General features: G+C 33.0%; 2 protein-coding genes across 4 annotated transcripts in view; both read left to right on the forward strand.

Annotated features, from left to right (window-relative positions):
- Positions 1–16,377, forward strand: part of RapGAP1 (Rap GTPase activating protein 1) — a 738,255-nt gene that overhangs the window by 334,339 nt on the left and 387,539 nt on the right. The gene's annotated exons all lie outside the window — the stretch shown is intronic.
- On the forward strand, positions 10,692–12,243 carry LOC140432526 (enolase-like). The gene has a single exon (XM_072520473.1). It carries the CDS (start codon positions 10,813–10,815, stop codon positions 12,148–12,150), a length of 1,338 nt encoding a protein of 445 aa, XP_072376574.1. The 5' UTR covers positions 10,692–10,812; the 3' UTR covers positions 12,151–12,243.

A 16,377-nucleotide genomic window follows, 5' to 3' on the forward strand; every position in this document is an offset into this window, starting at 1 on the left:
AAAATAACAAAATTCATAATTTGAGAAATTATACAAGCGTATCTAAAATTAGGCAAAATCAAGAACATGCCAGTGGTGGAGTTTCAATTTTTATCGAGAATTCCTATGAATATTGCAGTATTCCTCTAATAACAAATCTAGAGGCTGTAGCGGTGTGCTTAGTAGGTCCACTAAAAGTTAACATCTGCAGTCTTTACATCGCACCTAATTCTGATCCAAGTATAGCAGATATTTCTAATCTTTTATGTCAGATTCCTACACCTCGAATTATACTGGGAGATTTTAATGCACATAATTCATTATGGGGCTCAAAAAAATTGACAAAAATGGGAAGAAAAATAGAAAATATCCTAAATAATCTTAATTTAAATCTACTTAATGACGGCAGGAATACTCGATATAATGCTGCAACAGGAGAGTTTTCAGCAATTGATTTGTCAATTTGTGAACCAAACTTGCAACCTAGTTTATCGTGGGACACTTTACCTGATCTATATGGAAGTGATCACTTTCCCATCTTAGTTGACAATCTGTTGTACCATAAGCACAATACACACATCACCAAATGGTCCTTAAATAAAGCCAACTGGACACTGTTCTCAACATTGATCTCTTCATCAGCTATGAATCTTAGAAAAATGTTAGACTCAGAACAAGATATTGACGAGAAAACATTATTTTTCAATAAAGTCATCATTGATGCAGCGAATAAATCCATTGGAAAAACAGCTATTCATCCAAAACATTCACCTGTACCGTGGTGGAACGATGCGTGCAAACAGGCAATAAGGAAATCTAAATCGGCTTTTAATAGATATAAACGATATAAAACTACTGAAAATCATTTAGAATTTAAAAGAATAAGAGCTAAATGTAGATTTATTATTAAAAAAAGCAAGCAAGAGTCATGGCAAAAGTTTGTTTCAGAAATCAATAGATCTACTCCAATTGGTCAAATCTGGAACATGATTAGAAGTATATCTGGAAAAAATTCACAACACTCTATAAAGTACTTAATAAAAGACAATCAGACATTTACGTCCGAATGCAATATATCTGAAATAATGGCAAATCAATATTGTACCGCTTCTAGTGATGAAAACTATTCAGTAGAATTCTTAAATAAAAAACGATTTGAAGAAAATAAAGGAATACCAATAATCAATGACACTTCACCAATAAACAATCCTATAAGCTTGACTGAACTTATTGAAACTCTTAACTCCGTTAGAAATACTAGTCCAGGACCAGATAATATACCTGTGCTTTTTCTACAGAACCTACCACTAGTAGGCCAAGAACTATTATTGCAACTATTCAATTTTATATGGATTAATAAGGTATTCCCACACATATGGCACTCATCAATCATAGTTCCAATACACAAACCAGGTAAACTTAAATTTGAAGCAGAATCCTATAGACCAATCTCTCTCACGAATGCAATGTGTAAGTTGCTAGAAAAGATCATTGCTAATCGACTCATGTGGTATATTGAACATAAACATCTTATTATACCCGAACAAAGTGGATTTAGGAAAAATAGATCAACATTAGATAACTTAATATCATTGGAATCAGAAATTCATGAAGCATTTATATGTAATCAAGAATGTTTAGCCATATTCTTTGATGTAAAAAAGGCTTTTGATACAGTATGGCGCTACCATATTTTAACCACACTCCACAATTGGAAGATTCACGGTAACATGTTTGCTTTTATTTCAAAATTTCTACGGGAACGATATTTCCAAGTTCGAATCAATAACCATTTGTCTGAATCTAAATTACAGAAAAATGGAATTCCACAGGGCTCGAATCTAAGCGTAGCACTATTTTTAATTGCTATTAACAATGTTGTGTCGGACTGCAATCGCACAATTAAAACTTTTTTGTATGCTGATGATCTGGTAATTCTAGCAAGAAATAAAAACATATTATCGGCTCATAATCGTATTTCTGCAGCTCTTAAGTCGATAGAATCGTGGTCTAACAATATTGGGCTCCAGTTTTCCAACACAAAAACAAAAGCTATACATTTTTCACGAAAATCAAATCCACAAAAGCTCCCAAATCTATTTTTAAACAATTCTCCTATAGAATATACAAAAGAAATAAAATTCCTAGGGATGCAACTGGACAAAATTAAGTTGGACAAGTCATATACACTCGCTAAGAGTATCGTGCCAAGCTGGACTAAACATTATGAAATCTGTGTCACATAAAAATTGAGGAGCAGATTTTCCAACTCTAATAAATTTATATAGAGCTTTAATTAGATCAAAACTGGACTACGGATGTCTTGTGTATAACACCGCAAACCAAGCATTGCTTAAAACTTTGGATACTCTTCAGAGTTCAGCCGTTAGACTTGCTCTAGGAGCATATTGCACCAGTCCTGTGGACAGTCTACTCTGTGAAGCTGGAGAGCCACCCTTAAACCTAAGAAGAAAATACTTAACTCTATCGTATGTCTCGAGTATAAAATCTAACCCAAAAAATCCAGCTCTTCATCATGCTGTTGCTAACAGGTTCCAGGAGGTCTATCGAAAAAGAAATAGGGGTCCTTTACCTTTCTATGAACGAGCTAATAGATACTTATTCGATTTTAATATTGAACTACCTCCCATTTATCCTATCTGTGAAATAAATTTATGTTTTCCTTGGGTTGTTCCCTCTCCGCTTTGTAACCTTAAACTTACAGCATATAACAAAAATAACGTGATACCAAATTTTTTTAAAACTCACTTTCTCCATGTTCTTACACAGTACAAAAATTACCATTTTATATACACAGACGCATCTAAGACCATAAATGGAGTAGGAGCATGCTTTGTGACATCCCATGAACATTCCATCTATAAATTGTCTCCTAAGACAAGTATTTTTACAGCAGAACTACATATTTGCCATCAATAAGGCCCTAACCTATATTCTAGAAAAAAAACTTCCCAAATCTCTTATAATATCTGATTCACTTAGTTGTCTGACATCAATTTCTCAGATTTATCCCTCTCATCCAACATTGCAGCAGATTAAGTTAATTTTATACCGTATATACCAAAACAATTTGACAGTAGAGTTCCTCTGGGTACCGTCACACGTTGGAATAGATGGTAACGAAAAGGCAGATAGTCTAGCTAGGTCCGCAGTAACCAATACAACCGCATCAGTGGAAAATCTAACGGTGCATTTGGATTTAAAACCTTACTTAAAATCAAAATTGTACGATGTTTGGCAAAACCAATGGAATAGAAGCACCACTAAATTGATAGAAATAAAATCTTCCGTCCTTCCATGGAACTCCTGGCCTTCAAAGCGACAACATCAAGTCCTATTAACACGTCTCAGATTAGGACACACTTCTACTACACATGAATACTTGTTGAAGAAAGAAGAGGAACCAGTGTGTTTTGTTTGTGAATGTAAAGTGACAGTGAAGCACATTTTGATTGAGTGTCCAATATACTCAGTGGAAAGAATATATCATCATTTTCCAAAAACATTAAAAGAACTTTTAGGAGAATCTAAATACGTAGCTGACTTGATAGAATTCTTGAAAACTATAAACCTTTTCAATAAAATTTAATACAATACATTAATAATTAAAATATATATTGTATACATTATTATGTAATTGATATTTTGTATATGCCTATGTATGTCTTTATCACTTTTGTATAACCCTAAGTGGTTGAAGCAAAATGCTGTCAATGATCAAAATAATTTAGAATTAAAATATCTTGTCACTCTACCTTTGATGTCCAGATAATTTTTCATGCGCAAAAGTTATGTAGAAAGATGTTTCGAGGCTGCTGCGTTTAAACTATGATTGTAGATTTTAATTAAATGGACAGTACAAATTATTATAACAATTATTGTTTTTTTTTCAGGTACGTCATTTACTATTGTCAGTGATAGAAAAATATTTTAGTAAGTATAACAAATTTGATTACATCATTACAGTATAACAATTTTTATTGCATTAATCACTCCATATTTTTAAAAATTAAATAAAAACAATTTTGTCAACCAAATAGTCTAACTAAATATCAGAATTTTGTAAGCGTGTAACGTGTCTTCACTTTACAATTTATTTATTTTGTGATTAACTTGAGACATCCTATGTAGTCACCTATTTCTCTTTGAAATAATATTCACGATATTATTTTTATGACCGATTTGCGAAATTTCTGCAAAAATAAAAAAATTCTTATTTTGAACTAATCTAAAATAATCTGTTTTAAAGATGTTGCCGTAATGCCGTAAATAGCACCATTGCCGTTATGTTCATCCTATGTCCAAGTTGCCATTTTACGTCTGCAGCAAGATGTATCACTACTCTGTTTGTCAAGAGACCCTTTTATTATTGATATTACAGGCCCAAGTTGACCAGTTTCGTCATCAATATCATTCTTAGTTACGACTTGTATTTTGCAAATCTTATAAATTACGATCACTATTAAGATTCAATAATGTCAGAGGACTAATCTGACATTTCCTGTCAACCCTAATCTGATGGTTAGCGATGAACAATTTGTGGACATCTTTCAATATGAGACTGAGTAATACATATTATATTGTAAACAGGTACTGACATAGATTTAATTTTTTATATTCAATATAACATTACGTTTAGTTCTTATAGCCTTCTTTCTTCTTCTAGTGCCCACTTTACTAATAAAGGTTGGCTATAACCATTGCAAATTCGTCTCTATCTTCTGCTGTTTTTAAGAGCGTCTATGTTTTTAGCCTAGTCCAATCTATGTCCTGTCTTATGTGTCGTCTACCAGAACCCCTTTTTCCTTCGATTTTACCCTTTATAATCAGTTCTTATAGATACTAAATTTATATTATTTACGTATGTCATTTAATTGATATTTTATTTGTAGTCTCTAAATTTTGATCATGATTAAAGGCGAAATTCTTTAAAAATCTGCAAAAATATGTGTCATTATACTTGCATGCAAAGTTTCATGAATAACGTCTTTTTTGTTTCAATATTAGTTGATTTAATACCTTTTAGTTTATGAATATTTAATTTGTCTCTCCTTTTTCCGATCTCCTTTTACTTTTATTGAATATTCTTTCTTTAAACCGTGCCATAAACAAATAGTGATTTACTCCACTGGAAGACCCAGCATCTAAAAGATTGGGCCAGTAACTTTTATATTAAAATTAGGCGTTCTAATTATCATCATCATCAGTGGTGCTACAGCTCTAGTTGAGCCTTGACCTTCCCCAGTCTATTTCGCCAGTCGTTTCTGTTCATCGCCAACCGTTGCCAATTTGCCGCGCCGATTTTCCTTGCTTCCTCGTCCACACCGTCCCTCCATCTCAGTCGTGGTCTGCCTCTACTCCTATTTCCCACTGGGACCGATAATAGAGTTCGTCTGGGTGGGTAATTTTCATTTGCTCTTGACACATGTCCAGCCCATCTAAGCCTACCTATTTTTATGAAGGATATTACATCTCTACCATTTACTATTTTTTTATACTTCTCGTACAATTCGAAATTATATCGCCTTCTCCAAATACCATTCTCACAGAATGCGCCCATTATTCTTCTTAGTATCTTCCTTTCGAAGACGAGCAGAAGATTTGCGTCTGTTTTGGAGATGGTCCATGTTTCTGACCCATATTCTAATTATCACCATATCTAATAATATATACAGATCCTGCACACTAGTGTTGTCACCAAAAAGTATCATCTCTATATCTTAATTTGTTAATTGTAGCTCAATTGACAATCATCCTTATGTCTTCGATGATATCATTAAAGATAAATTTAAAGTTTTTAATGAACATCAACCGGATATAACTGTATAATACTATTTGTTGAATTAATTTATATTACTTCCAATGTCCGTTGTATTTTTTGTATTTATTCATCATTCTTAGTGATATTTATTTTTAGAGATTTTATTACTCTCTAATTGCTGTAGTTTGATTTTTATTGGTGCTGTTAATTATTCTTAATTTTTTATTCTATTAAATAATTCTAAAAACTATGTTTCCTATTTATTTTACCCCATTTTGTGGTATACTACTTTCTCCTTCTCATATTGAGGAAGAACTCGAAAGAGATAAATAAGAAACACCGTTCACAATCTCTCCAAACACCTTCCACCTACCTCGAGGATAAATTTTAACGGAACAAGGTCCGGAAATAGTTCGTCGTTTTCTAAATATCCCCTTTTGTGACATTTCCTCTAAAATGTGAGACATTTGTGCCGTTGTACAACACGGTCGTAGATAGGTTTCCTTCGCATTTTTTCCGCAAACTTTCACACGCTAATAGCTGTTATAGCTCTCGTACGCTTTGTACAGCCGAAGGGTATGTACGAATCGAGTTAGTGCGCAGAATAGAGCGGTTTTTTAACGGAAATGTTTTCACAAATCAGATTAAATAAAAATGAATAGAAAACTAGAGTTCCTTTTTTTTAGAATATGCCGTTGGTGATGTTGTGTGGTAATCTATATGTACAAACAGATTAGAGCAGAAATTAAAATAAATAAAAACTTATTTTTCAAACTTATTTACGTCTTTTATTATCTATTTGAAGTAATATTTTTTGGTGAGTACTAAAGATTTCCTGAATCATTACAGTTAAGATGTATTTTATCTTTCTTTTTTCCTGATCGTAAATTTTTAATAATACTATAGGTGAATTTCCTTTGTTTCTCGCTTTAGGATTAATAATATACTTTAATATAGTTCAATCCATTCGGTGAATTGCCATTTTCAATACACTTGATTTTTACTGTTTTATAATTGAATCTACATTACGGAAAGTTAAAATTAAAATGATACTCGGGGCAGGTGAAGTATTATTCCTAAACAGAAACACTTTGATTATGTGCACTTTTAAACATATGTTTAATGTGCCAGTGTCATCTTGCCCGATTTTTGTGTTTTTTTTTGGTTTTTTGTAGGTTACCTAAGAGAAAAATCATAAATTAGTACAATGTTTATATTATAATATTGAAAAAATATAATATAAAGTTTGTCCACTTAAAGCAACTATTCGTTGCGGTTGTCCACGAGTTTTTTCGAGCTACGAACTGTCTTCTTAGTGTGTTGTTATGTTATTTTTGTATGTTTTCTCTCTGGTGTTTTGTTTTCTTTCTGGTGTTTTGTTATTTTCTCTCTATTATATGTTTGGTGTTATTCGATTATTTGTTGTTTCGGTCTTTTGTGCTTCCATCTGTGGAAAGCTTCATACCTCATCATCTCTGGCATTATGTGACTTGGATGGTTCTCTATCTCTGCGAACTTTGTTCTTGCTTTATCTTTCATCGTGTCTGTCACTCTGATTTGTTGCAATTGAAGAGGAATTTTTCTGCGACGTATCTTGGTACGTTGGCTGCTTCTCCTAGGCTGCAGTTGTCTGCCGCTATTTTCTTTTTGTATGTATTGCATATGTGTCCCCATGCGAGATATGCATATGTTAGTATAGGAAGGATTATACTATTTATTAGTCTTAACTTCGTTTTCATTCTTAGTTTACTTTTCCTTCCTGCTAGGTCTCTTATTGACGCTTTGACCATGTTGGCTTTTTGTACTGTGGCGTCTACGTGTTTACTGAACGTGAAGCCTTTGTCCATAATTACTCCGAGGTATTTCGTTTCGCTTTTCCACTCGACGGGATTGTTTTGTACAGTCACTTGTTCTTCTGGTTGCTGGTGCCTCTTTTTCAAAAGTACAGCCTGCGTCTTTTCGAAGTTTAAAGCTATTTTCCATTTTAAACTCCATTCTTCTATGTTGTCTAACGCTGTTTGTAGATTATTTACCGCTCTGTCTATGTTTCTATGTTTGGCCGCTATCGCTGTGTCGTCGGCATATAGACAGTAATATACCTGGTGTTCTAGGTATGTTTGTTGTGTATATTGTGTACAATAGAGGTGACAGTACCGCTCCCTGTGGTACTCCAGCCTCCGGGTTTCCGAGTTTGGACAGGACTTGTCATATTCGCACTCTGAAACTACGATTGCTCAAGTACGAAGAGATTAGTCTTGTCATTGCTCCACTGTAAGCGTAACCTCTCATTTTATAAATCAGTCTTTTATGCCAGACTCTGTCGAAAGCTTTGCTTACGTCTAGGAAGGCAGCTCCTGTGTATTGTTTGTCGTTAAATTCAGCTGCTATGTACTCTCTTAATCTGAGTACTTGTAGCTCACTGGAGTGCTCCGATCTTAAGCCAAATTGTGCTTCGGGTATCATATCTAGTCTACCTGTTTCAGCTTGGAGTCTGCTGAGTAATAAAAAGAATTGAGAAAGTGGGCCTCTTTTATACGTGGATAATGTACCGTTAATGTCCCGCAGTAGGTTTAGTAACGGGACTTTTTTGCCATTTCGACAACACGTTTAAAGGAATTATTTAGAATATTTGCAAACAAACCGTAACAGCATTTTATAATAATACTAAAGTGTTTGACCGTAGGTAGTCAAAATATAGCGGAAACATGGCATAAAATAATTTCTTGAGAAATACTTTCTTGAGCAAAAATAAAGATATATACTGATAATCCAGTCGTCAAACACCAAAATGCCACCCAACCTATAAAAATCATACGAACAAGCTAAATTTTGCTGAGAATGTCAATTTTGGGACCCAAAAAAATATGCAAAAATGTTTACCACTCCTACCCGGGCTTCCTCCTAAAACCATCCTCGTAGGGAGGGGAAAACGGAAAAAAATCGTATTACCAAGAATCTGTAGGCCGTAGAAAAAAATATTTCAAATGAAAAATGTAGATCAGATAGTTTTGAACAAAAATGTTTATTAACACTTTTTGTGTAGATTGAAACCGTTCTCTTAGAAACAACGCTTAAAGCGATCGACGGTTTTGAATGTCAGTTACGCGGGCGAAATCAATGTGATATCAATTTTGTATTAACTCGACGGTGAAAATTCAATATCTTTTGATCAGTGTCCTATCGAGAAAAATCAAACTGCATTTTAAAAGTGAAGAATGCAGCTTTTGTGTGTAATTTTTGTATTTTGCCGTAAAGAAAGTTATTGAAAAAGTGTTGAATAAAATAGCGCATTGAGTGATTTTTGCCATTTTTTTACGATTCTCATGAGATCAATAAAGTTTATTACTTTCATTGACCGGTCACTACGGAATTTCCGTTGTTAGAGCTGAATCTTCGAAACTTATAGTATGAAATTTCGGTTTTGAGTTTTGGCAACAAATGTGAGGTATTTGAAATATGACTAAAAAACGAGTTTAAACTTTCATATCACAAACGATTCAAAATGTTTAAAATTGCTTTTTTCAATTTCGCAAGTACATTTTTTAGAATTACACAACTTCAGTTACAAATACCAGTTAATACCGTATTGATGGAAGCATTTTCTATGACATGCGATCATTTGTGATGTGAAAGTTTAAAATCTGTGTTTTTAGGCATTTTTCAAATGCCTTATATTTGTTACCAAAACTCAAATTCAAAATTTTATATTATAGGTTTTAAAGATTGGACTTTATTAATAGAAATTCCTCTATAACCGGTTAATGGAGTTAATAAATTTTATTGATCTCAGGAGCATCGTAAAAAATGTCAAAAATCCCGCAACGTTTATTTATTGAACAGATTCCTAGAAACTGGTCTATATTTTTTATTTGAAACATTTTTTTTTCGGCGTACAGGTTCTGGGTAAATCGGTTTCCCCCCTGTGTAGGGGGTTTTAGGGGAAAGCCGTGGGGTTGGAATAGTAAACTTTTTTGTATATCTTTTGTTGTCCCAAAATTGACATTCTCAGCAAAATTCAGCCTGTTCGTATGATTTTTAGTTGTGAAATCTCTGACGGCAGGACTATGAGTTTTATACGAAATTTAAAATAAAACAATTTAGAAAAAACATAACGTATCGGCTTTTCGACACGTAGTAAATGGTGTAATCTAAATGGTCTTAAATACTAAAACCTAAAGTTTATTGTAACTAATCGATGCCTATTGCGTAAATGGTACTACATATAGTTTTAGACATATAAGGACGTCTAAAATGTACTATTGCCCGAATATAAATAAGAAATATCGTCATAACATAAGCTGTTGAGTCGAATAACAGTGTGCATATAATTTTAATTGAAAAATTAGAATTTAAAAGCTATTCGGGAGTAAAAACTTATACTACAGCTATTTTTACTTATACATCAATGTAAATGTAATAAAAAAGTTTTTACATTATCTTTTTGGCTATTTAGAAAGGGGAAACCAGCACATGACGATTATTATGCCAATTTGTTGCTACAACTCAGCCACAAGGGTCTCACTTGGTCAAGAAAAAAGCATATTTACTATCAAGATAAAGAATTCGACCCAGCTTTGTGATCTGTCTTCAAATCCGAACAAATTCCTGGGTGATAAGAAATTTATATCTTTGCAACTACCGTATTGTAACTAATTCGAGGACTTGAATATCGTAGCAATTTCGAATATTGCCAGACTAAGTATGTTAAACAAGCTAATAAAAATTATATTGTAAAATAAAACGATATTTGAAAACTTGAGTTTTTGTTGTTAGACCACAATTACCATTGTAACAAACCTCAACCACAACCAAACTTATAGCGGTAACTACGTATATTAAGTTTGTAACCTCTAAGTACATAAAAATTTAACGAGTTTTAAATTTAAACTGTCAATAATGATTGTCAGTATAATTTTTTTATATAAAAGTTTTGATTGTCTAATAAGCCTTTAATGTCAAATAAGTGTCAAAATTTATGTAATCATTTCGCAAGATTCTAAATACTTCCATACTAATATAAAATCAATACCAAATATCGTAAGCCTATAAATATGTCATGTCAAAAGAAGGTATCCGGAGAAAACAAAAATATACAAAGTATTTTTGCAAGAAGCATTTTTGACTCAAGAGGTAATCCAACAGTAGAAGTAGACCTTAAAACAAATCTAGGTTTATTTAGAGCTGCAGTACCTTCGGGAGCTAGTACAGGTGTCCACGAGGCTCTTGAACTTAGAGATGAAATTAAAAACCTCTACCATGGTAAAAGTGTTTTTCAAGCAATTGAGAATATTAACGATATAATAGCTCCCGCTCTTTTGGAAAAGGATTTTGACGTTTTGGAACAGGAGACAATTGATAAATTTATGATAGCATTAGATGGAACAGAAAACAAATCAAAATTGGGTGCGAATGCTATTTTAGGTGTTTCACTTGCTATTTGCAAAGCTGGAGCCGCTAAAAAAGGAGTTCCGCTTTACAAGCATATTGCTCATCTAGCAGGTAATCGCTCCATAATCCTACCGGTTCCTGCCTTTAATGTTATTAATGGTGGATCTCATGCTGGAAATAAACTAGCGATGCAAGAATTTATGATACTTCCAACAGGTGCGTCGTCTTTTTCTGAAGCTATGAGAATGGGTAGCGAAGTATACCACCACCTTAAGAAAGTTATCAAAGATAAATTTGGTCTCGACGCTACTGCAGTTGGGGATGAAGGAGGCTTTGCTCCAAATATTCCTAGTGCAGAAGATGCTTTATCACTGATAACAGCGGCCATAGACAAAGCAGGTTATACTGGAAAAATAGAAATAGGCATGGATGTAGCAGCTTCCGAATTTTACAAAGATGGTCTTTATGATCTTGATTTTAAGAACCCCAACTCTGATAAAAGCCAATGGATAAACCGTGATGAACTATTAAATATATATCAATCTTTTATAGGGAAATTTCCTATAGTTTCCATAGAAGATCCCTTCGACCAGGATGATTTTGAAGCTTGGAAATCAATGACTGGAAGTGTTCAAATACAGGTTGTAGGAGACGACCTCACTGTTACTAATCCAAAAAGAATCCAAATGGCCGTAGACGCAAAAGCCTGCAACTGTCTCTTACTAAAAGTCAATCAAATAGGAACAGTAACTGAATCCATCGAGGCACATAAACTAGCAAAATCAAACGGTTGGGGCACTATGGTATCTCACAGATCGGGAGAAACCGAAGATACGTTCATCGCTGATCTTGTTGTGGGTTTATCCACTGGACAAATCAAAACTGGAGCTCCCTGTAGATCAGAACGTTTAGCTAAATATAATCAATTGCTACGTATTGAAGAAGAATTGTGTGTTTCTGCAACATATGCAGGAAGAAATTTTAGGAACCCTTGTGTGTAGTGCAAATCACTACTGCTTTTTAAATTCCAATATTTGAATTTACTATATTTATATAACAATTTTTGATTCAAATAAAAATTTTTTGTTATACGATGACATGTCTAATAGGTTTCTGCCGTTCGGGACAGTTTTTAAAAACAATTTAGTTCAATAAAAATTACTTCGTACTATTAAAACTTCGCATTGCAAGAATTAAAATATTTATTCGACTTTCTTACACAAAAGCAGACTTTTTGAAAGTATTTTTAAAATTTCTAATACTCGTGGTATAAAAGTTCCATCTTGGAAATATTCATGATTATATTTGGGCTCAACATAGTTTTTAAATATTCTAATGGTTTCTTCTTCAATATTTCTATTAGAAATTTGAATGTAAAATCGTTTTCTATTAGAAAATATTACATTATTACAATATTACAATTTGATGATCAAAATTATTAATGGGTTTTTCGGAAATTTGCATGCCTAGTATAGGGTCTTCAATACTAGTATGAATGGTTTTCGGTCATCGTCACTCTCATTAACATATTTATTTTCTTCTCTATTTTTGTGAGTAGCATTTTCTTCAATGTAATATTCTTCAACATTTACCATCATAGAAGCGTTGTCGTCATCATTAATTTCTGTGAATTTGTCATTGCTTTTTTCCCTGTATTTAATGAATTCGTTACAATGAATTTCGATTCCAGCTAGAGAATCTACATTTGCATTACAGCTGCCTTTTTTATATTCGATTTTGTAATCAAATGCATCAAGTTTTAAGCGCCATCTTACTATACGCGAGTTTGGTTCTTTAAGTGGCATAAGCCTTATGTGTGCAAAGGCTTATGATCTGACTAAATTTTAAAACTTTTACAAAATAAATAAGACCTAAAATACTTGCTTGTTCATACGATAGCAAGAAGTTCTCTCTATGCTACTATAATTTGGCTTAGATTTAATTAAGGTCCTCGAAGCATAGGCAACGGGCTTATCTTGACTTACTATTTGTGATAAAACTACACCTAATGCTACATTGCTTGCATCTGTGGTTATGCAAATGAGGAAGAACAAGTCCTTAAAATATATGAAAGCAAGCTGTAAATTTGATTAATCTAGCCTACAAGAGTATTGTAAAAAGGACTTCATTTAATAACAAATAGATATACGAAGCTAAGTAGATTTCCGAAACCAAATTTCTCGAAATTTTCTGACTTTATTTCATACTTTACACATTATTTCGTTTGCAGTATTTTTGCATTTCCCAGTCCAAAACGTTTTACTATTTCTATAGACATTCAAATATACGAAATTAAACACTTTAGATCTGATAACATACACCAGCCACACAATTTTATTTTTTGTGCAATGATTTATAGATAAAAAGACTAAAACCGCCCATGTGGAAAAATTTCCCTTTAATTCCGCGATTCTCCACGGCGCGAACAATGGAATGGATCTTATTCAAATTCAAATGCAGAGAGAAAGCCATTCAATAATCAGATATGCATGATATATACATGTATATGCAGAGTCATCTACAAGTACCTATATACGGCCATGCGAACGGCTTCAATAGTGTATTACGGCAATGTTGTGGCTAATCTCCCGCTGACGAACTTTAATTGAATGTAAATATATAGTGTTCAGTGGGGTGAGTGGATGGGGACACAAGTTAAATTAAAACTCTAGATAATATCTTTATATTATATATCGACAGACACTAAATAAAATATGAGTTATTTTCACAAATGCCCCTACAAATTATCACAAACAAGATGATGCTTTTTATTTATTACTATATAGTTTATTACTATTGATAGTAGACATTGTCTACGAATTACGAATATTTTGCGTTAAAAATCGAAATATCGGTTTACTTCCAAGAAATATAGTACTTATTATCACTTCTGCAACTTGCATTCGTTGTTCTTCTTTCTTTTAACCCTTGCATGACGAACCTTTTATTAGAAACAGCAAGGATCAAGGCGGGTTAAAAAATGTCCACATATATATTAATCAAAAACGTACTTATTTATCAAATATAATTTAAAAATAAAACTTTTACAAATAAAAAAGTATTCCTTATGGAATAGTTAAAAAATAAGAATTTATAATTTACCCGGAGTCTTTGGCTTCAGTTGAATTGGCATTCATTGGCAGGATACACAAACATTTGACTTCTTGCTGTGCTTACCGAATACATACTTCTGGCATTTTGAACAACTATGGTTGTTTTTGCCAACTTATTGTTCTTGTCTCTTCTAAATTTTGCTAATTTGCAACACGAATGGCATCGTCCCTTGCAAAAACAAACGACGACAATTGCTTTTATTTTCATTGCAATTTGGAAAATTAAGAATAAATAGAGATTACGCATTGATAGCTGTAATATCCGATAAAGAAAAAAAACTGAGAGTGGTCATCTTTGTGTCGACCGCTTCGACGTGTATTTTCTCGCCGTCTGGTCTAAAGTCTCAACACTTCCCTTAGTCTCATTATAAAAAATATTGATATTTGATTTTTTAATGTATTCGTATATTACACCATCAGAATGCTGGGTTGATAGAAAGAAAAGTATTTTTGAATGCTTCTGACGTGTTACATAAGAAAGAAGAGTAACTGGTGAGTTTCCGAACATGAATACAATTGAAGACCTTTGGGACCAGAAGGGGACATGCCACCAAACAATATTTTGGAGAAAACATAATTTTAAACTTATTTTCAAATCCTGAAATCCAATTTTTACATTTTTCTCGGAAGTAAGGTCCACAATCGTTTGGAAATATGGTATTAAATACACAATAAAAGTAACACAAATGTTTGCTTTGCTTTTGCTTTTATTACTGCTTTAACGGTTTTTGAACATTTTTCGAAAAATTATGACGCTTATCCCCTTTTGTATAAAAAAATATATTGTAAAAAATAAACAATAATGTATAATGTATAAAATGTAACAATAAAAAATTCAGTTGTCAATATTTTCAATATCTGAAAAGTCGTCCAAAAGTTCAATGTCTTTCAATGGTTCATTATCAGCATCTGGTAGAATCTGTCGGAAAGCACCAATTTCTTCATAAAATTTGGGTGGGAAATATTTTCAATCTCTTTTTTTAGTGGAATAGACCCACTGTATTTTGATTTCAAATCCTTGGAAAGTAAAATTGACTTCCTCAAACCTTTCTTTTCAATATTAACTGCCTTATAGCCTTCATTTACAAGATGTTTAATATACATTATGTTAGGTTGTTCAGATAAAAACTTGAGGCTTAATATTTTGGAAAAGTTAACTTTTTCTTTGTCATCTGTATGGCTTTTTTTCGTAATCTCGCTTTGTAATTTTTTAAAAGAAAAAAAAAAAGATTGTTTCAGTACAACCACCTCAAGGTAGTTTGTTCTTCTACATTTTCGTACCAATCGTCTTGAGTATACACTTGTTTTAATCGATGACGCTTATACTTTTCAATTGCTGCGAAATCACGGTCACTTGGTAATCTTGTATATCCTACTACCAAGTATTTGTGCTCAATAGAAGTGAAAATGCATTCTATAGTAACTGTTGCCATAAAAAAATTAGAGGGCAATTTTTGTTTTGGCTGCTGCAAGTATCTGTGTACAGTATAAGCTTATCAGTAGTGTGTTTATTAGTTTGAAAGTGTTTATATAAAATGCTGGCAATATCATCGCTACCTCGCTTGGCAATATTTTCTGGCCACATGTACATGTAGGCCTTTCCACTAATACAATCATGGATGCCGAGGTTATAAACCCATGCCTTTCTTGAACAGAACGCTGCTCCCACTGTTAAATTTGGCACTGGCATAGCCTGTTGTAGGCCAAAGCTGATAACCATTGCATTTCCGGTAGCTTTAGCCTCCTCTGTGTCCTGTTTCATTAGATCCTACATGGCCTGGGCACGTCTTTGATGTAACTCCAAATCAATTTTCAATGTATTTGCAATTTCTTTGTCAGCTTCATTATTAATTCATATATTCATTGCATTACATACTTTACAGGTATCGCTCTTAGGTAACTTAAAACCTATATTAAACTCGGAGCAGAATATGCGCCTATATTTATCTTGGGTTACTGTCACAAAATTATTTTGGCGGCACCCCTCAAGATAATAATCATGGTATAAACTAGAAATTGACAGAACTTAATATAGGTAGGCTTTTGTTGGGTTTTTGCCTGCTGTAGTGACTTGTGTATTTTGGTATTAAATTAATATTCTATCTAACATTTTCA

Source organism: Diabrotica undecimpunctata, chromosome 1, assembly GCF_040954645.1.
Source record: "Diabrotica undecimpunctata isolate CICGRU chromosome 1, icDiaUnde3, whole genome shotgun sequence".
NCBI classification, from domain to species: Eukaryota; Metazoa; Arthropoda; class Insecta; order Coleoptera; family Chrysomelidae; genus Diabrotica; species Diabrotica undecimpunctata.

What these genes read in the sequence shown, in the direction of transcription:
- LOC140432526 (XM_072520473.1), top strand. Translation starts at nt 10,813, where the DNA reads ATGTCATGTCAAAAGAAGGTATCCGGAGAAAACAAAAATATACAAAGT.